This window comes from Rhizopus delemar, genomic scaffold, assembly GCF_000149305.1.
Source record: "Rhizopus delemar RA 99-880 supercont3.20 genomic scaffold, whole genome shotgun sequence".
NCBI lineage: Eukaryota > Fungi > Mucoromycota > Mucoromycetes > Mucorales > Rhizopodaceae > Rhizopus > Rhizopus delemar.
This window is the reverse complement of record NW_027137846.1, coordinates 233849-253694: the sequence shown is the minus strand read 5'-3', so window position 1 is coordinate 253694 and position 19846 is coordinate 233849. Positions and strand designations below refer to the sequence as shown.

Sequence of the window (19846 nt, the reverse complement as noted above, 5' to 3'; positions counted from 1 at the left end):
TACACTTACAGCACTGGAGTTTGGTAAAGCATTCAACATTTTTAGTCTCCTTTCTAGTTTGATTGGGAAAGAAAGAAAACTTTTAAAAAGTGGAGAAGGCCATTTAAATGGTAGGCCTATGTATTACCAGATTTCTTTCTTTTTAAAGGTTAAACGCCGGATTTATCTCCAGTGTGACGATTTACTATTTAGTAAATACGTATACTTGAACACAGATTGCAACTTTAAAGCTAAATCTAATGAAATGAGGCTAAAAAAAGGTTATCTTTTCAAAAATAAGAGACAATTCTAAAATTACGCCCCTTTTTTTTTAAAAAAAGAAAGAGTACAAGCGTGGAAAGCATGTTGAGCACTGACAAATTGCTTTACATACCATTTTGTATGACCATGTGATCCTAACACACAAACACAAACACGCTTTTAACTTTTTTTTTGGATAGAATTTAAAATGGCTTTTATTTTGTTTTATTGCCATTATACTCTTGGATGTAATAAAGCAATTTATTTTTTTTTGAGCATATAACTTATATACAAATCATTCTCTTCATAGTCTATTTATAAGGGGTTCTTGACATTAATAAATACTAATCCACGACGTGTTGCATCAGCAATTTGATCTAGTACTAATTCATCAGCTTGACTCCAACGTTCTTTTTCTGGAATACTCTCTAAGCCCATTTTCTTTAAATTCTTTTTATATTGTATACGTTTTTCTCTTAATCTAATTAAAGAATAAATATCTCATCTTTTTTCTTTTTTTCATTTGCTTACTCTTCTCGTTGTTGGTTTGTTCTATATCCAGTTGTTATACAAAAGACAGTTTGAGGTTCCGCTTGTCTGTAGATCTTTTTGAACAATAAAGAAAATTCTTCTTGTCTTGCCTGTTCTGTTTCTTGAGGTAAATCGAGTCGAGCGAAGATAAACTTTTTAGAAGGATGCAAGTCTATGATTCTTTCACATACTTTTTCGTCTGTATCTTCTGGGAAATACTCTTTTTCGATATTTTGAGTGAGCATTCGTTTCATGGCTATACTAAGTTCCGCATTACACTCGATAATAGCGGCCTGTTGACCTTGACGATCCAAATAAGCCAAAATAGTCTCTGTTTGAGACAAACCGGTATGCCCATAGTTCATGCCGTATCGAAGCTTACGCTCCAATAATTCCAAACTAGCAATCGCGTCTTCACAAGGGTCATGACCTTCCGCTCGTTCGACTTGAATAGAGCGTTTCAAGTACCGTGTAGCCAGATCCTTCAAAGAGGGTTTATAGGGAGGACCGTTTTTGTGATGATAAATGATTGATGTGTCAATGATATAAGGATGCTTCATCTTTAAACATTTCAAGTCATTCATCAGTCCATGACCAACAATGACCGTATCACCATCAATGAATCCAAGAAGTTTCTTTTGTATATCTGCTAAGCTTGTGGTAATTTCCATCAGCATTTCTTCGCTGACACCACTGATATGCGTAACATAGTCTGTGATTTCTTCTGTTGGCTTGACTAATTCATTCAAAAGTACGTTGTGATCTATATTTGTAGTTAATTTATATGTATCTATCATTATAAATCAAACTGTTTTTACTTTGATCTATTAATGCTACACGGGTAATAGCATATCCATTAACAGTTTTGCACTAAACAAAATTTAATTCAGAATGTATATTCCACTTCACAAACTTCATTTATCTTTTACCATTTCACAATCAAGGGCAACCAATTTCTTTACATCAGAACTTTTCCCGGTCGTTGTTTCAACCCAACTATCTTCAAGCACACTATTTGAATCCAGGGAGGAATGAATAGGAAAGTCTTCTAATTTGAGTTCTTCTGCCGTCAAAATAAGTGCTTCCGGAGCGATGCTTAATGATCCCTCGGGTTCTTTTTCTTCCTCCTCACGCTTTTTTTTTAAATCTGATTTACTCAGGGGCATTTCCAAGAGATCCATAAAGCGATTGCCTACTCGCTTGTACTGATCAAACCCAACTGCGCTCACAAAACTAATTATGCCTTCCTTGTCAACATATTCCTGAATTGGACTGGACATGATCTCTTCATAAACCTCGGGTGTATCTAATTTGGACACCCATGTTGTTTCAAGTGGTAAATTGAGAGCGTTAGGATCGAGGATGGGCACATCAATGAGTATGACTTTTTCAATGGGCTGCACTCCTGTAAATTCTGGTAGCTCTGCAAAGGGAGTTTGTTTGCCCATTTTTAAGGCTGAAAATATCAATTTTCGTACGTCCTTCATGGAAGCATAACCTCTCATTTGCTTCAAAATGAGTTTTGGATATACGATCTATTTTATTGTTATTCGTTATTTCTAATTCTCGTTTTACATAAACTATTTACCACTTGATCATCTTTTATTTCATGGGCCATGCCTAATGCACGAGCCTTATTCAGGATCTTTTTATGTTTCTTTTTTGCTTGATCGTCTTTATTCATTTTCGGTTTTTTACAGTTGACAGATTCCCCTAAAAAAAAAATCAGAAAAAGGTACCAATAAAAGTATATTCTTACTTGTTTCGTCTTTTTCTGAAATTTCTTTGCGTTTTTCACAAGCAGTCGTTTCTAAAGCAAGAGAATCAGTACTCATACGATAAAAACTTGGGACGAGAAGAGCAAGGAGAAAAAAAAAAAAATACGCTTTCCCCTTTTTTTCTGAATAAAAAATAATGCGCTTCTTTAAAATGACTGAATAAACAACAGCTATGTACTGCATGTATGTATATTTAAATCATGTAGCTTTTAGAGAGGCGCACTCGAATAATATTACCTGCAAATACAATAGTAGATTAAAAAAAAGAGAAAAAGAGAGAGAGAGAAAAAATCGTAAGAGTAATTAGAGGCTGACTATATATGACAATCGTATTTTGAGTAACGCTTTTCCTTTTTTTTAATTTATTTATTTGTTTAATGAGTAACTTTGAACTTCCCTCAATTTTCGACTTTCCTCCTTTTTTCACGTAATTTTTTTATAATGTATGTGTAAACAACTCACAAATTCTTTTTGCGAAATATAAAATAGACGACAAGTAACAGAATCAACATGGAAAAGCCAAGCATTTGAATGGGAATCAATCATACTCAGCTATGCTCGACACAAGCACTTATTCAGACTTGAGCTCCACAACGCTACAACAGCAAATTCAGGGTATGACATTTTTGAAAATAAAAAAATAAACCGTAGATTATCATTTGAAGCTTTACAAGATATTATTGAAGAAATGGTCAAAAAAGGTTTGTGCAATATACATCAAAAGAGATACTGCAAAGCAAACTTATAAGTTTAAAGGTACAGCAGAATGGGAAGGTGGACCAAAGGGATCAAAGACAGAAGCCTATTTATATTGGCACACACCTGAAGAATGGGCTAATTTAATATGGAATTGGGTAATGACAACATAAAAAGGGAATTCAACAAGACTAATTTATTTAGATTAATGAAACGGGACAAAATGATCAGATTGTTACTTATTATGAAATTGCACATGGCGAATTAGCAGAAGGGCAAGGTAAACAAACATAAAGATAAATATACGCTTTTTTTGATCTTGTTATACATGCAGAATTTTATGATATTGATCACAACGTACTTGATAAAGCATTAAATGTATTAGTAAAAAGAGGCAATGCACAAATCTTTAAGGGAACAGACGAAGACAGTATGGGTGTCAAGTTTTTTCAATAATAAAATTTCATTTTCTAAATTGGACGCGTTTCTTTTTTAAGCCAGGCAGCCGCCACGGGATCAAAAGCGACTAGGGGACTGATGCGGTCAAAGCATTCTGCATGATAATGATTAATCCACTGTTTTTCAGCGGGTGACAACATCTCTTGATCAATCAAGTTGATGCCAAGAGGAACCATAGTAACATGCTCAAACTCAAGATGATCACCCACAGATGCTTTTCGAACTAGTAACACATTTTCGATACGGATACCAAATTGTCCGTCTTCATAATAACCAGGTTCATCTGTCACAGTCATACCAGGAGCCAAAGGGCAAGATGCCCTGGTACCAATTCCGTGAGGTCCTTCATGTACATGCAAAAAGGAGCCTACACCATGTCCAGTACCATGTCGATAATCAAGCCCCAGTTTCCAAAGAGGCATTCTAGCAAACGAGTTCAATAAATAACCACTGGTCTCTGGAGGAAAGACGGCTGTATCAAGGGCAATGTGTCCCTGTAAGACGGCAGTAAAGCAAGTCTTTTGATAGGCTGTCGGCTGTCCAAAATGAAATGTACGCGTAACATCAGTCGTCCCATCCTTATATTGAGCTCCTGAATCACATAAATAGATTTCGTCTTTATCAACCACGCGACATTGACCACGTTTAGGCTCATAATGAATAATGGCACCATTAGGGCCACTACTAGAGATAGTAGGGAATGAAAGTCCTACGTAGTCTTGCTGAGAGGCGCGTAATTTTTCAAGATGGTCTGCTGCTTGAACCTCATCCAGCTTTTCTCCTACTAATAGTCTTTGTTCAAGCCAGGCAAAGAATTGGACCAAGGCAGCACCATCTCGGATGTGACAGTCACGCATGCCCTTCAGTTCTCTTTCATTCTTGATTGCCTTCAAGTCGTTGATATATGAGCGATCCTCAACTACATTATTCTAGTACGTCGATCACAAAATTAGAATGCACTTTTTTCTTTTTCTTTTTATATTTACGAGCCCAATAGCCAGAGCAATCGCCATACTGGTATTTTCATCAATGCAGATCTTTTGGCCATCTGTCAATTGCATTGTTTTTAATTCATCAAAGATGGCATCATAAGGCTTTAGTTGAACACCCTGCAAATGTTGATGTACTACCTCTGTCAATTTCTCTTGCTGAACATAGAGTGTTGCCTCTGTCTGAGTGATGAGAGCATAAGCATAAAACACAGGGCTACAATCCACATCAGATCCTCTTAAATTGAACAACCAAGCGATCTCGTCTAATGCGGACACAATCACACCAAAGTGTTTTTTCTCAAAGAGATATTTATGCACCTTATTGAGCTTATCTTGATAGGCTTCACCCGCGTACTCAATGGTGTGGATAAATAACGCGTCGTGTGATCGCTGTGGTCGATCACTGCCCCAGGCAAGATCTACAGGATTTGGACTGACAGGTATGAGGTGAGATTGAACAGTCTCGAGTTGCTCTTCTAGTTCACGTGCATCACTCAAGGTAATCAAGGTAGAGTCCATACCGATGCGAGAACCTGGAGGAAGTCTCTGAGTGTAGCTCGTTAGGTTTTTGTATATATAGCATAGTCTGTGTGTCTTACGTCTATAAGAAATTCTTGCCAAGTAGGAACATCAGGAAGTCCTTGTTTAAAAAGTGTCCAATTTTCATCGAGCTGTTCCTCTGCTTGTAAAAAATATCTACCGTCAGTGAATAAATAAGCATCGGTCAAAGTGACAATGGCGAATCCAGCAGAGCCACTGAACCCAGAAATCCATTCTCTTCTTAAATCACACTCGGATCCAATTTCACTCTAAAATTTGAGATTAGAACACAATGTCAAGTTGTATTTGATTGCATTTTACTTGATGAGCGTCTTCTGAAGGAACAAGGCTAAAAAATATTTAAGTTTTTCTCGCGTATTCAAATATTCACTTTATATTTTACAAGGCGTCTACATTATAATTTTCAGATTTTAACAAGTCTCTTAGAGCCTTTAAACGTTTGCTGGTCTGAATGGGTGGCATAAAATAAATTAAAAAAGAAAAGAGAATTTGTGTTATTTACACCCTCTTTTATTATTCACTGTTATTATTTTTACTATTCAGCCAGGACTGAAAACGTTTGTTTTTATCCTCTGCTTCATTAAATAGCACGTCTTGGTTCTTTTTACATACAACTGAATCTTCAGTACCTATCACATAGAATAAATGATAGGTATTCCTGCAAATCTTGTATTCCATATTTGATTTCATGTGATACGGTGGTTGTTGTTGGATATTTCTAAGAGCAATGAAGTTAGAAACAATCTCTGAAAGTATTCATAGTTCAGATACCTTTTTAAGAATGGTGTATTAACTCGCTTTCTATCTACGCCTAATGTTTCATGTTCCCAATCAGTATAGCTGTTTACATATTCATTGTATGCTTCTTCATCATATAACTTAAACGGTTCATCATCCTTTAAAAGTATCTGAATAGAAAGTGTACGTTTCAAAGCATTAAAAGTCAAATTATAAGCTTCATCTTCACCAGCTAACGCTTCTATGACTTGTAGTAGATAAGCATTTGTTAATTCTACTGAGCGTCTTGAATATTCTTGATGTTGTTTAAAGTAAGATAATAACATTTGTGCTTTTGTATCAGATACAATATGATGAAGCTATTGTATTGTTAATATGTTTTGTTTTCATAGATTAATGATTATACATTACTTGACGAGTAATAGACTGCATCAGTTTATCAATGCTAAAAAGCATATAAGCTTTTGTGCCAAATATGTATCTTGCGCATTCTTCAAATGTTTGCTGATCCAATTCATCATCAAAGAAATGATCGATTAACTTCAACAAAGCTTTATAATAACCTTCTTTAAAGTCCAAATTTACTATACAAACCGTAAGTATACAAGTACGCTCTGCGATGTTCAACTTACAATGTTGAAATATTTTGTGGTTGATTCCTAATCCAACAGCTGCTTTACTTTGGTATTTTGCTTTTGATGGATCTGCTTGATATTCTTTATCCAATTGTTTCATCTTTCCTAAACGATCATAGGCCATTTGAAACAAACGAAAGAAACAATAAAAAGGCGTGTTGCCAAATAATGTATACACTTTATATCCATGTTTATCTTCTTCCATCTCTTTCTTTTCTTTGTCCTCTTCCTTTTTTTCAACTTCGTCTGTCTCCATGGGCTCTGCTGCAATAGACAGCAGTTCTTCATCGTCCATACTCTTTTCTTCTGGTTCTTGTTCTTTCGTGGGTTTCTCTCTTTCTACAAAAGATTCGTCTTCACTCATTTCTTCATCCACATCTTCTTCCTCATCTGCTTCCAACTTATTTGTATCTTTTTCAGGCTTGACATCAGGTACATCAAAAAATACGGGCAAAAACATTTCAATGAAGGCCTTCATCACCTCACAATCCGCTGATCCGTAAATAGTTTGTCTTTCGAAATAACTAAAAAGGATACGAGCGACGTCCTTGAATAACAGTTTATCCTTAAATTCATATACAAATTGTGGTTTGAAACTACTTTCTTGCTCTTGATCTAAACGAATGGCCTCTATTTCAGTCACAAGTGCTTTGACAGACATGGCTTTACGATCATTGATCTTGAAATTCACGCCTTGATAATCCAGCGCCTTGTAATAATTCTTTATCTCTATCTCACGCCACACTTTATTCCACTCACGCTACACAAAAACCTATTAAGCAAGCGTGTCCCATTTTGTTCATCTCTACAACTTACTTGCGCCTTTCTCCATTCTTCATCTTTTTGCTTAAGTCGTTTCAAGATGATAGGCACTGCCTGTGCAGGATGATTATGCAATGTGTCAATGACCTCCGCACCTTGCTCCTTTCCGTATATTTTTTTAATGATACGCTGGTAAATCGTTTGAGAGGGCCCACCCAAGCCAACAGGCAATTTGAAATTCTTCTTCTCTTCTTCAGACATTGAACTGATTCGCTTGGATATGGGTTCCAATAATGATATCGTATTCAGATTAGCTTCGATATTCATATCATAATCATATCTATGTCAAAAGATTAGTATTGACTAAACAGACATTCTAGGGTGATTTACCTTTCTTCTTCTACGCGGTGAAGTGACTCTTCATAGATATTCTTTTTTGATGCAATGAATCCTCCATCCTCACTAGCCCAGGTTGGATGAGATACGTATTGATCATTCAAGACTTCTTTACAAAGATCATCTCTTCCTGTACATTTTTGCAATTTCTGCCACTATATAAAGTAATGGTTTAGGGGAAATAATACTCTGTGGAGAATACTCGGTACTTACTGACTTTGGCACAGAACGATAACTTGGACCACATTCAGGACAGCCAGCGATATCAAGTCTTGAAGATGATGTAGGTACATTTTCAATTACTTTATCTTGGGTTTGATAACCCACCATAGTTTTGAGCTGATGGAACAATTCCTTATTTCCACTCAAAAAGCTCTCGCATCGTTCGATGAGTGTATTTTGATCCAATATCTGTCTACAAAACAAATTGAGCACTTTAAGGAACGAATAATAAGTCGTCTTGTTTCCAATGTATTTCCTGACACGTTCAAAGAACTCGGTTTCTTCAGCAGACATCACTGGCTCATCATAGTAGGAGACCGATCGAAGATCGGATAGATCAGAGTGACTCGTTTTGCTCTTCTTTTGCTTGGGTGAATGTGTCACGGCTCTCCGCTTGGTTTGTCGCTTGGATGCGGTTGTATCGGGCAAAAACTGCTTGAACTCACTCAAAAGATCTGTGGCGCCATTAAATAAAATTTGGACTTGACTGTATACCTCTGTAATAGGTCTTTGTTCCTTTTGATAGGTTTGCAGTATTTCTAAAAATTGTTTATAGACGTCGGGATCATTGGCAAACCGATTCTTGATCTTGTTGACATAGTTGATAGCATGGTTAAACTCAATAGGAGGTCGACGTGATGCTTCATCAATCACTTGTTGTTGCTGCTGTTGTTGTTGTGGAGTATAAAATGAAGTGGTACTGGGTGCATTTTTAAAATGGAAATTATTTGTAGTACTTGTTGTTGTCGCTCCACTAGGTGTAGTCACCTTGATCACGTCCCTTGCATGATCATCTACTGAACATTCAATACGATATCCTGGTGGTAGAAATGTGTTGAATCCAGAAATAAGTGTTGGATGTCCACGAAATAAACTAGATACTCTTTCAATCACTCCTGGTGTATCAATACTAAACAGAGGTATTAATATTGTAAGATGTGTATCCGTAATGATTTATATACGCTTGGCTTTTAAATTCTTTCATTATATCCAAGAATCGATTATATACTTCGGGCTGGTCAGAGAACTTGACCTTGACTTGATCCAAATAACTTAGAGCATCCTTTACATTAAGTGGTCGATATACTTGGTTACTTGTACTTGGTCTATCAAAAGTGCCATTGGATGGTAAAGGTGGTAAAACATTAGAAGTTGGTATATGATAAGGTTCTGTTCTGGGGAAAGGACTGCTATCTGTTTGTGAGTTGTAGTTGATATAAGGCTTATTTGGGCTACTGTGGCCACTACTCGTATTGCTCGAACTTTTTCCAGAAGAATTCAATGGTCTGCGTATACACGAAATTATTTATAAAACACACGCTCTTTTTTTTTTTTCTTAATTAACAATCCTGTATACCTTGAAGGGGATGGTGGACCTGCAGACATGTTGTCAAAGTTGTAAAGTTGTAATGTGTATTCTTGAATTTGGTTTTAATTTTTTTTTTAAAAAAAAAAGAAAAGGTCTGGCGTGTCTGATAATTGAGTCGTTCGTTGCGCTTTTTTAATTTATTTGCTCTTCCTTGAATGTGATTGGAATTTCGCTTTTTTTAAGTGACTTCAAAAGGAGAGGGTATTTTATTGTTGCAATAAGTTTATTGTGGCCAAAGACGAATTTTTTAATAGAAGTTTCATATTCGATCAAACAACACAAAGAATAACAATCACATTTAGTTCTCCTATCATTAAAAATGCTTTTCGTTCAAGTATCTCAAAAAAAAAGCTCAATACTTGGCTTACTCTCAATAGACATCTATTGTCGTGTGCTTTACTAGAATTTTTTCTCGAGACTATTACAGTTTAGTTAATGAACTCATTTTTTATGTTTTAATTTGTTAAAGATATTGTGATTTATAAGTACATTGATGGTCAGAATGATTTATGTCAAGAGTTTTATAAAAAAAAAGTTATTTTTAAAAGACACCCCATGAAAGTCTATTAGATAAAGATAAGTTTGGTGTATTTCATAAAGATCTGCAGTACTTACTCCGGTGTCATTTTAACATAGATTAACAAAAACTTGAACACATCGCCTTCAAGCTATAAGATATAAAATGAGTTTATGAATCTCTAATGACAGTCAAAATAATACTTACAGGTAATAGAGGTGGTACGATATGTGGTTCACGCATCTTCAAATAGGTACGTACGATATAAAAGATAATCTATTCAAGACGTTAGCTACATATATACAAGCGATATCATTATATACCTCAGCATCAGAAGGCATTCCCTTTATTTTAGGTATTCCTCTGAATGCAGCCATTCTTTGACTGCTTGAAAGCTCTTTTACTCGTTCAAGAGTATATTTTTTAGATTCTGCATCCGTACGACCATTGATAGTGATAAGTTGATGTATTTCACTAAGGTTGAATAAAAAGTTTTCCTAATACACAGGTTATTATCATGTTTTACAACGTTATCATGCTATTTACATTGTTATTGAATTCAGGTAAAAGCATCGTGATAGCCATAAATTTAGGATCACAAGTAACAATGTTTTGTCCAGAGTTTGACAAGACGATTTCAAATGATTCAATAGATTTCAAAAGAGGTCTGAATATATGCTTTAACAATGCCTATATAACACATATAAGTGGGATTTTATATATAATAAAAACCAAAAACTTGCCTCATTTAACTTGTGATAATGAGTACGTGACCTTTCATCATTAAACTTACTCCAATCTTGATGATATGCTTCTGCTTGTTCCATTCTAAATTCTTCCGTAAGCTGAGGCGTTCTAGCTAAATGCCAAAGAGAACGATCTCTTTTAACAAGGGGCGTAGCAGGAGCTTGTATACAAGGTACAAAGCGAAGTGTAGGTAGTTGTGTAGATTCAGTACCAAAGACCTGTTCTTTTAAATTGTCTCGTTCTAGTTTAGAGGCCTTGGATGCTTCTTTTATATCTGTTAAAGAATCGCGATAAACAGGATTGGTGTTGCTGTTGAGAGAATTGAGCGTAGGGGCCTTGGTATTTTTAACATTAGCTAAAAACATTTGTTCTGCTTTTTGAAAGGTATCGACTATCGATACAGGTTGTTTAGCAGGAGGCTTGGTTGGTTCAGTACTGACAGGTTGTGGTTTTCGAAGAATATTGAATAATTTTCTAATAAAGTTAAGGATGCTTTTGGTCAAAGGGCTAGGAGCTATATGATCATGTTGTCAACAAAGGAATATTAAAAACCTTTTTTCTTTCTTACCAAACAGATATTTGCTCAAAGGGAATTTGTATGATGCAACAATGGGCGTTGTAATATGTTTAGTACTGTACCATAAATTGTAACAGCATCGAAGAATGAATAATGTTTCTAGATAATAAATGAGATTCTCTTGTTTGTGTTTTAAAAATTCATTTATATTTACTAAGTGAATATACCAATCTAGAATTTATAATGTAGTTGATGACATTAATGTTTAAAGCCGAAATAAAATAGTGTGCTATAAGAACTGCAAATATTAACTTGAGATTAGTCTCAAATATGTACGAATTATATGAATGGCAATTCATATTTTCAACAAAAAGAAAGAAAGGGAAAAGTAGGACGCGTTTTTTTTTTTTTTTTTTTTTTTTTTTTTGAAGAAAAAAAAAAATTTTAAAAGTCCTAAAATCCACATCACTATTTCACAAACCTGTAAGAACTAAGAGCAAGTACATTATAGATTTCTCCTACTATTTTATACAACTTTTAATATTATTCTATTTTATGAAAAAGAAGAAACAAATATTCTTTGTTTTTTCTTGAGCAGGTCCAATAAATCAAAACTGTATACCAAAAAAAAAGGAAGAGACTTCCTAGCCCAAATATGTGTTGACCTGGTATTAAAGCATTTTTACTATCTTTTTCCGATCCTTTGCGTTTACTTTATGCAATTTATAGTAGGCTTCTTTATTATTGGATGATACGAAAAGAATCATTGTAGGATTATATTGTGTATATTTTCTTTATAAATGCTTAGCATGATAATAGTGTAAGGATCAAATGTTCACTTCAGTTTATTTCAAAAACTCATTTGAAAATCTATTATTTTACTCTAAAGCTTTAGATTGTTAATAGATGTAAGTTATATGCTCATCTGTAAAGCAATTGAATGAACAAGTGGAATCAACAACTATAGAAGTGCACTTGAATGTATATTGAATTTATAAATGAACTGTTCTGATTTAATAAACAGAAAAAGGCAAACACTATGTTTACTTTTTTTATTTTCTGTCAATTATGCTTTTAGGCATCTAAAAAAAATTGTAGGCAAAAAAACCCCTGAGGATATCTACATTACTTTAGTATCGTTATGACCCCCAATTTCCGATCCAAATGATATTACAGAACAAGTAGATTCAGATTTGTCCAATACTGCAAGTTTAGAATAGTACCATTGATGAATATCGCCAAGATAGCCAATCAAATCGAAAAGGAACTATCTGTTAACCAACCTGTGAATTTAAATAATTACATGAGCTTTTATTAAGAAATTCCAATAATGGAGTCAGATGCATTAACTAAGATGCAACTGCTGTAGAAAGGAAGAGAGTTTAGAGAAGAGAATGACTATGTCCATGCGGCTTTCTAAAAAGTATAAATGCATTTCTTGATTTTCTATTCAGAAATTTTCTTTAACAGGGAATACGCCAAGGACAAACTACTCTTCTAATAACAGGATAACTAAAAGACGGATGATGTCTTTTTGCTAAAACATCTCGACTCAAGTAAAGAGTGTAGACTAGAACAACTTTAAATGAACATTCAATATAGATTACACTGTGCTCAATTCATCAACAAGAAAAGCTGTGTATAATTGAATGCATGCCTTAATCTTCTTTAACTACCACTTGCCTTTTATTGATATTTAGAAAAAGATGGAGAAAAAAAGGAGAGAAATTTGATAAAAGTCTAGTCAATGTAACAATATTATAGAAACACAAGACTTCAAAAAAGAAACTGTTTGTTGTGCGGTACATTGTTACTTGAATTCTAAATAACAAGAAATATAACTGACTTTCTCAAAAATGAGCTTAATGTAAGATAAGGCCAATGTGATCAGAAGCAAACTTTGTTCTTGAATACACTTTATAGAATTAAAATAGGTACTAGTTTGCATTTAATACATAATGATAATATAAGCACAATATTGCAACAAGAATAACAGCAAAAAAGAAAACTGATCCGAGCGATTAGAATGATGTCACACAAATCTACCATTCTTTTTCATTAACAATGCTTTACTCCTTTTTTTTTGCCAGGAAAAAAAAAAAAAAAAAAAAAAAGTGGCAAAAAGGCGAATGAATACGAAAAGAGCGAATAAACCCCCCCCCAAATGATGGCATTACTGTACATTACATTTCCCCGCTTATTCTGACTCCTCATCTCCTATTGTTTGACAACACGATTTACTTTAAGAGAGAGAGAGAGAGAGAGAGGGGTGGTTTTTATTAATATTATTATTTCTATTATAAATTAAAAAAAGAAAGAACACAAGGTGTTGTTATATACAGTAGTTTATAATAATGTTCGAATGGGAGGCAGTGATATGTTTCTATTGTAAGGAGGTGAATGATTACATCCTGTTTGTGATAATGTTTGATAATATAGGAGTGGTTGATGATGAATATCGCATTCAACTGGTTGAGGTTTGACAGAGATTGGATATATTGATCTTAAAGGTGGTAAAAGAACTCTGTCTTGTTGAACGATGTCGTGTGTTCTGCCGTGACGAATGAGTTCATCCGAACGAGAAAATCGCTTGTCACATCCAGGGTAATGACACGCATGAGGTTTCTCTCCGGTATGAATTCGAATATGTCTCTTTTTGTGTTCAAGTCTAAAGAATGATTTGGGACATAAAGGACATTTATAACGTCGTTTGGGTTGTTTATCGGAACAAGGCGCCATTTGAATGAAACTGTCAAAAATACAAAAATCATGAGCTTTATATATCTCGTTGATACCCCCTTTTTGATTTGGGGTAGAAATACAAGTGTACCTATTTAATTTAAGATAAGGAGAGTTTGAGGAGAGAAAAAGAGAGAGAGAGAGAGGATAACTCCTACTGATCTGTATTGTTACTAAAAATCAAAGGGCAAAACAAACTAAGGCATGTGTTCATTTGAAAGAAATGATGCATTCAACGCCCAATCTGTTTGTTTGTATTTGTTTACAAAGGGTGATCAAGTCTAGTTCATAAATCTAATTTCTATACTTTTTTAACAACGCTTACAAAATGGAATCATCGAATTCATTTCTTTCCCCTTCTTTGATTTATAGGCCCCTTTGTATTAAACATACTTTTTTTTTTTCATATCGTCATCTTTATCAAATAGAAATCATATTTAGTTTTGTATGCTTGAAATTTGTAATTTTCTTAAAGGGGTAAAAGTGGAACAAATAAATAAAAATCGACAAAAATATGATAAAAAAGGAGAAATAGGAAATAAAGTAAAAAAAAAATTGGGGAATCATGGATAATTGACATTTAAAATTATGGCAATTTTTATTCTATCATGTTCTGCAGCATAAACAGAGAAGTAAGAGGGAAAAAAAAAAAATAAAAAAAAGGGAGAATTTAAGGAGAGGTTGGTGTAACGATTTATTGTTATTGAATCGATCATTATCGAATTTCTAAGGCGGGTTTTTATCTCTTGCATGTGCGGGAAAGAGGAGAAGGGGAGGGAGTTGAGGACATTTTAGACTGTTTTATACAATATTGAAATAATAATTTTTATTGTTATTAAGGAGTACATCTACCAGTGAAACGAGGATAAAGACAACATTCACGAACGGTATAGCGGTTGAGTAACCAAGCAAGGAAACGTTCAACACCAAGACCATAACCACCATGAGGAGTTGTACCATACTTACGTTGATCAGTGTACCAATAGTAAGGGGAAGGGTCAATACCTTCTTTAGCATAAGCTTCTAATAATTCTTCCTAAAACAAGTCGTTAGAAAAGGCAAAAGTAATAAGGGCAAAATCGACTTACTCTATCGTGCATTCTCATACTACCACCTACAATTTCACCTACACCAGGCATCAATACATCCACACTTTCAGTCACACGTCTATCTGATGGATCCTTTTGCATATAGAATGCCTTGATTTCATGAGGAAAGTGTGTGAGGAAAATAGGACGACCAATTTTGTCTGTCATAGCACGTTCAGGGGCTTCAGGAATATCTTCGCCAAATTCATAAAATGTGCCATCCTCCTTCTTAATGTCATGTTCTTTCAAATAGGCGATGGCATCCGCATACTTCATGCGAAGGAAGGGACGCTCAGGCTTTTTGAAATCAGGGTTGAGTTGCTTAATTAATTGAGAGGTAGCTTCATCAGCCATGACACGGTCAATGACAAAGCACATCATGTTTTCGAGGTGGTCTAATAATTCATCAAATGTTACAAAGGCCATTTCAGCTTCCAAGTGAGAATATTCAGACAAGTGGCGACGGGTATGAGATTTTTCGGCACGATAAGATTCAGCAAGACAAAAGACATCACCAAGAGCTGGAAGAGCGGTTTCAAGGTAAAGTTGAGATGATTGAGTCAAATAAGCCTAAGGTAATTAAATAAATATCGTACTTGAGCAATCCAACATCATCCTTCTTTTACCTCTTGACCATAATAGTTGAAGGCAAACAGAGTAGAACCACCTTCAACTTGGGTTTGAACCATACAAGGAGGAGTGACTTCAGTAAAGTGAGATTCTTCATAAAAGGCACGGAAAGCCTTGATAACCTCAGCTCTAGCTCTCAAAACGGCAGAAGCAGTCTCACCACGGATGACAAGATGACGGTTATCCAAGAGGTAAGAAGGATCAGCGTCAGGCGTAACCTTGTTAGTGAAGGCATCATCACCACCAGGAGCCTTACCAACGATTTCCCAATAATCAGCAACCAATTCATGGTTACCAGGAGCGGTCTTTCCTTCAGGTAATTCGTTGATAACACCATAAACAGTGATGGTGGATTCAATTGAAAGTGTAATAGCATCATAAGAGTGACACTATAGAAAAAAAAGAACGCGTCAATTTCAATCCAATTTTCCTATTCATTTCAATTACCAATTTTCCAGTCAACACACATTGCAAGTAACCAGAACCATCACGGAGAACAACAAACATCATGTCTTTACCTTGAACACGGTGACGGTGTACCCAACCAGAGATCTTGACACGCTTACCTCTCTTCTCAGTCGATTGTCGGATTTTGATCTAATGTTTCACAAAAATAGGTTATCTCCCCTGTCTGTCCTATCAATTTTTTTTTTTACTTTTTCGGCAACTGGAAGAGATGTATCTTCGGTGAGCACAATAGACTTGGCATGTTCAAGAGCCTTGGCTTCATCTTCCAATTTCTTTTTTAATTCTTCCTCTTGCTTCTTTTGTTGTTCCAAAAGCTTCTTGGCCTTCTTTTGTTGTTCGGCAAATGTTTTCTTTGCCTTCTTGAAAGCAGCACCAGAGATATCCTTGAAACCTTCAGCGTCTTTCTTGATTTGAATCTTGATATCTTCACCCTTTAATTCAATAGCTTTTAAAATGGACTTGAAAGGTGCAGCTTCAGAACCTTGTCCATTAGTGTCACATCCGGCAAGTTCATCAACATAAACAACTTTTGTAACGTTAGCTTCTCTCTTTCTTGTTATTCACACAAAGCTAACATACCTTCACCACCTGTAGCTTTCTTTGTCGTATCAGCTTGTTCAGCAGACATATTTTTCAAGTATATACAATATATAAAAAAAACAAAGAAAAGGCGAAAAAAATGAGTGAATAATATATTCGACCTATAAGCCACACGATGATTCATCTTGACTGCCTTTATTGTGCATGTGCCAGTGTACAAAGGTACTTGCAAGTGACAAGCATACAAACTATTACTCATGTTTGTGCAATATGATCATAGAGTATCATAGTGTGATACTAAAACTAGGAATAATACACTTGAATGAAATATCATTTGCTAAAGTGACTTCTGCCCCTTCCAGTCTTGTCAATTCTTGTCTTTCAAACTGTCAAGGAGTGTTCCTAAAAAGTATCTGTCTACTTTATAAGTTGTCCTTAAACAATATATAGTTTTTATGCACTTTGCTTTTCTTATTAAATGAATCGTAAGGATGCTTTTATATGACCAAAGGGATGTTTGAAAAACTACACAATTTTTTTTTTTATAAATATTCTCTGGTACAATATTTTGAATAGCTTGAATGATATTGGCTTCAAATAATGTACATGTAAGTGTATTTTTACGTATGCGGCCAGAAGTATAGCATCACTTGCAGTTTTTTTTTGTTAATCCAATAAATAAGCTCTTCAATATACAAATATTGATCAAAATAAAATGTTCAGGGGTACATGACTACAGCAAGATGTATGCTTGTTTAGAACGAGGTTAAAACAGGAATGATCAAAGCACTTTAGTTTGATTTCAACAGCACATGTCTCTGTTCTTTGTTGTCCTGTTCATATGCTTTCAACTATGATTGTAATTAACAGGACAAACTAAAGCAGCTTTATCATCAGGAATTACTCACTGCATCTTCTTGTTTGCTAATTTTGTCTAAAAACCCTTTCTTGGCTTTTCTGTCTTTAGTGATTCATCATTGCTCTGATACTCTTCATCCTGTTACTTGCTTTTTTCTTCTTCTTTTCTGCCTTTTGTTTTGCCCTTCTGTGTTTCCTTCCCTTGGTTTTGATTATATAATAAGTTGATGATGTCGGTTAGCTATAGGGTCTTTTGTAAGATACAATGCTGTTCCTTAGGTTTGGTTTCTCACTGTTATATAGAGTAATAAGTGCTGTACATTGAAGAGAAAGTTTTGGAAAACTTTTAGATAGGATAGCGCTTGCACTCATATAAAGATAAAAAAGAAAGAAATATAAGGTGTGGTAGCAGATGCATTGACATAGCAAGGCTTTTTCTATAACAAATAAGAACATAAACAACATGCAAGCATGAAAATGTTCCTTGTGTAGTCAAGTGAGATAAGACGCATAAAGATTGGTATTCAGTTTACACAGAAGACAATCCAAAAAAATAATATCCAGCCCGGCCCGGATCACCTTCCTTATGGACCGCCACCTCTTTTTTGAAAGTGCTTTTAATTTTTTCTTTTTAAAAAATTAAAACGATTTAATGACAAAGGATATTGTGGAGATAACAAGTGAAGACATACCCTCTTTAGACTATATAACAAGCCAAGTTCATGATGATTCAGCGGGAGCTATCTCTACGTTTTCTGGTACTACAAGAAATACGTTTGAAGGTAAAATGAAAATAAAAAATAAAAAAAAAACTCACGACGTATCTCGAGAGTAGATAAAGAAGTAATCAAATTAGACTATGAAGCTTATGAACCCATGGCCAAAAAAGTACTATTGGAAATCATAGCAAGTACACGCAAACAATGGAATTTAAAACATATCGCAATCTATCACCGAACAGGGACCGTGCCTGTAGGACAAGTGAGTGTGGTGATTGCCGTTTCTTCAACCCACAGAGGGGACGCTATGCATGCTACAGAATATTTGATTGATGAGCTCAAATCGAAATGCCCTATTTGGAAACGAGAAGTATACAGGGATGGTTCTGTATGGAAAGGATCGTGTACAAAATAAAAGCTTTAGGCATAACGTTTTATTAATTGGATCTTTAATGATTCAGGACCTAAAAGACCAATCCCGCCACCGTGCGCATTCCTTAAGCCATGTTGATGTTCACTGTTGGGTGCTAACTTCCAACAGAACTTTTTCAGCATCATGGCCAAGAGCACACGTTGTTCAGATAAACTGAAATTAAGACCGATGCATGTTCGAGGACCATAACCAAAGGGCATCCATACTGCATTTTCCCTATAGTTCTTGCTTGCTGTATCGAATCTTTCAGGGATAAATTCTTGCGGCCGATCCCAGTATTTTTCCAAATGATGTACACAATACAATTCCTATGATAGGTTGTTAAAAGAGAGGACATCTGAAAGAGGAATATGATTTACGAGGTGGACGATGGTGTCTTTTGGAATTAAAAAATTGCCAATCAAAATGACTCTACTTGTCATTCGAGGCAAGTTACCCGACGTGGGAGGATTGATACGCATGGTTTCTTTAATACAATAGTTGAGAAAAGTCATTTGCTTCAATTGTTTATCGGTAGGAAGGATATCATCAGGATCATCACCTAAGATCAGTAAAACTTCCTTTCTTGCCTTCTTTTGAACATCAGGATGAGCCGCAAGATAATAAAAGAAGGAAGCAATGGCACTAGCCGTTGTTTCATGACCTTGTTTTCATACAACATAAGCCCTCTCATACCGCTGGACGAATATTTTACCTGCAACAAAGAAAGTGGATAGATTGGAAATCAATTCATCGTCTGTTAAATAAGCAACGTCAGATTCACTGTGATTGGCCTTGATCATCAAGGACAGTAAATCCGAACTGGTTGAAGGTGCCGCCTTTTTTTCTTCAATGACCTCATAAAATATCCTTCGCAGTCGTTCATTTGCTACGTGAGCACGATTACGGTAAGGAATCCATTTAGAAGGAATGCGTGTGTATGCAGGGAAGAGATAAACAAGTGGATCCCTAACGATACTGAACGCTTCCTTGTAAAGAGTCGAATAATAGGATTCAGGGTTGGAGACTGCAGCCATATCAAAATCCTGTATGCTGTCGATCAATTCCAAGTATGCAGTAATATGTGTAACTTACGAATAAACCGAGTCCAAGACAGTCTAATGCATATCTACAGCCTCGTGTCAATATACCTTTGGCATCTCACCACAACAAATACCTTTTTGCATAGTCAGCCATATCAATCACACCGTCTTGATTCAACGTGTCAACTG

General features: G+C 35.3%; 7 protein-coding genes across 7 annotated transcripts; 1 reads left to right on the top strand and 6 right to left on the bottom strand.

Moving 5' to 3' along the window:
* Window positions 1-555: 555 nt before the first annotated feature.
* RO3G_16462 (uncharacterized protein) lies at window positions 556-2606 on the bottom strand (the record flags this gene model as incomplete). The annotated part of the gene is made up of 6 exons (XM_067671046.1): window positions 556-721; window positions 772-1534; window positions 1590-1641; window positions 1701-2306; window positions 2360-2484; window positions 2531-2606. The coding sequence occupies 6 exons, from the start codon at window positions 2604-2606 to the stop codon at window positions 556-558; spliced, it is 1788 nt and encodes a 595-aa protein (XP_067527147.1).
* A 384-nt stretch (window positions 2607-2990) lies between these two features.
* RO3G_16461 (uncharacterized protein) lies at window positions 2991-3701 on the top strand (the record flags this gene model as incomplete). The annotated part of the gene is made up of 6 exons (XM_067671045.1): window positions 2991-2998; window positions 3039-3250; window positions 3306-3403; window positions 3450-3525; window positions 3580-3629; window positions 3660-3701. The coding sequence occupies 6 exons, from the start codon at window positions 2991-2993 to the stop codon at window positions 3699-3701; spliced, it is 486 nt and encodes a 161-aa protein (XP_067527146.1).
* Window positions 3702-3715: 14 nt separating this feature from the next.
* Window positions 3716-9396, bottom strand: RO3G_16460 (uncharacterized protein; the record flags this gene model as incomplete). The annotated part of the gene is made up of 14 exons (XM_067671044.1): window positions 3716-4633; window positions 4691-5242; window positions 5296-5505; window positions 5558-5585; window positions 5640-5704; window positions 5866-5886; window positions 6067-6354; window positions 6407-6579; window positions 6628-7390; window positions 7447-7732; window positions 7783-7943; window positions 8002-8920; window positions 8973-9296; window positions 9368-9396. The coding sequence occupies 14 exons, from the start codon at window positions 9394-9396 to the stop codon at window positions 3716-3718; spliced, it is 4737 nt and encodes a 1578-aa protein (XP_067527145.1).
* Window positions 9397-9920: 524 nt separating this feature from the next.
* Window positions 9921-10677, bottom strand: RO3G_16459 (uncharacterized protein; the record flags this gene model as incomplete). The annotated part of the gene is made up of 6 exons (XM_067671043.1): window positions 9921-9942; window positions 9995-10047; window positions 10104-10172; window positions 10220-10393; window positions 10443-10586; window positions 10666-10677. 6 exons carry the CDS (start codon window positions 10675-10677, stop codon window positions 9921-9923), a joined length of 474 nt encoding a protein of 157 aa, XP_067527144.1.
* A 2829-nt stretch (window positions 10678-13506) lies between these two features.
* On the bottom strand, window positions 13507-13899 carry RO3G_16458 (uncharacterized protein; the record flags this gene model as incomplete). Its single annotated transcript, XM_067671042.1, has 1 exon — window positions 13507-13899. The coding sequence occupies one exon, from the start codon at window positions 13897-13899 to the stop codon at window positions 13507-13509; it is 393 nt and encodes a 130-aa protein (XP_067527143.1).
* An 835-nt stretch (window positions 13900-14734) lies between these two features.
* RO3G_16457 (uncharacterized protein) lies at window positions 14735-16713 on the bottom strand (the record flags this gene model as incomplete). The annotated part of the gene is made up of 6 exons (XM_067671041.1): window positions 14735-14935; window positions 14988-15557; window positions 15614-16006; window positions 16065-16214; window positions 16274-16611; window positions 16665-16713. 6 exons carry the CDS (start codon window positions 16711-16713, stop codon window positions 14735-14737), a joined length of 1701 nt encoding a protein of 566 aa, XP_067527142.1.
* Window positions 16714-18622: 1909 nt separating this feature from the next.
* RO3G_16456 (uncharacterized protein) lies at window positions 18623-19651 on the bottom strand (the record flags this gene model as incomplete). Its single annotated transcript, XM_067671040.1, has 3 exons — window positions 18623-18943; window positions 18995-19176; window positions 19330-19651. The coding sequence occupies 3 exons, from the start codon at window positions 19649-19651 to the stop codon at window positions 18623-18625; spliced, it is 825 nt and encodes a 274-aa protein (XP_067527141.1).
* Window positions 19652-19846: the final 195 nt, after the last annotated feature.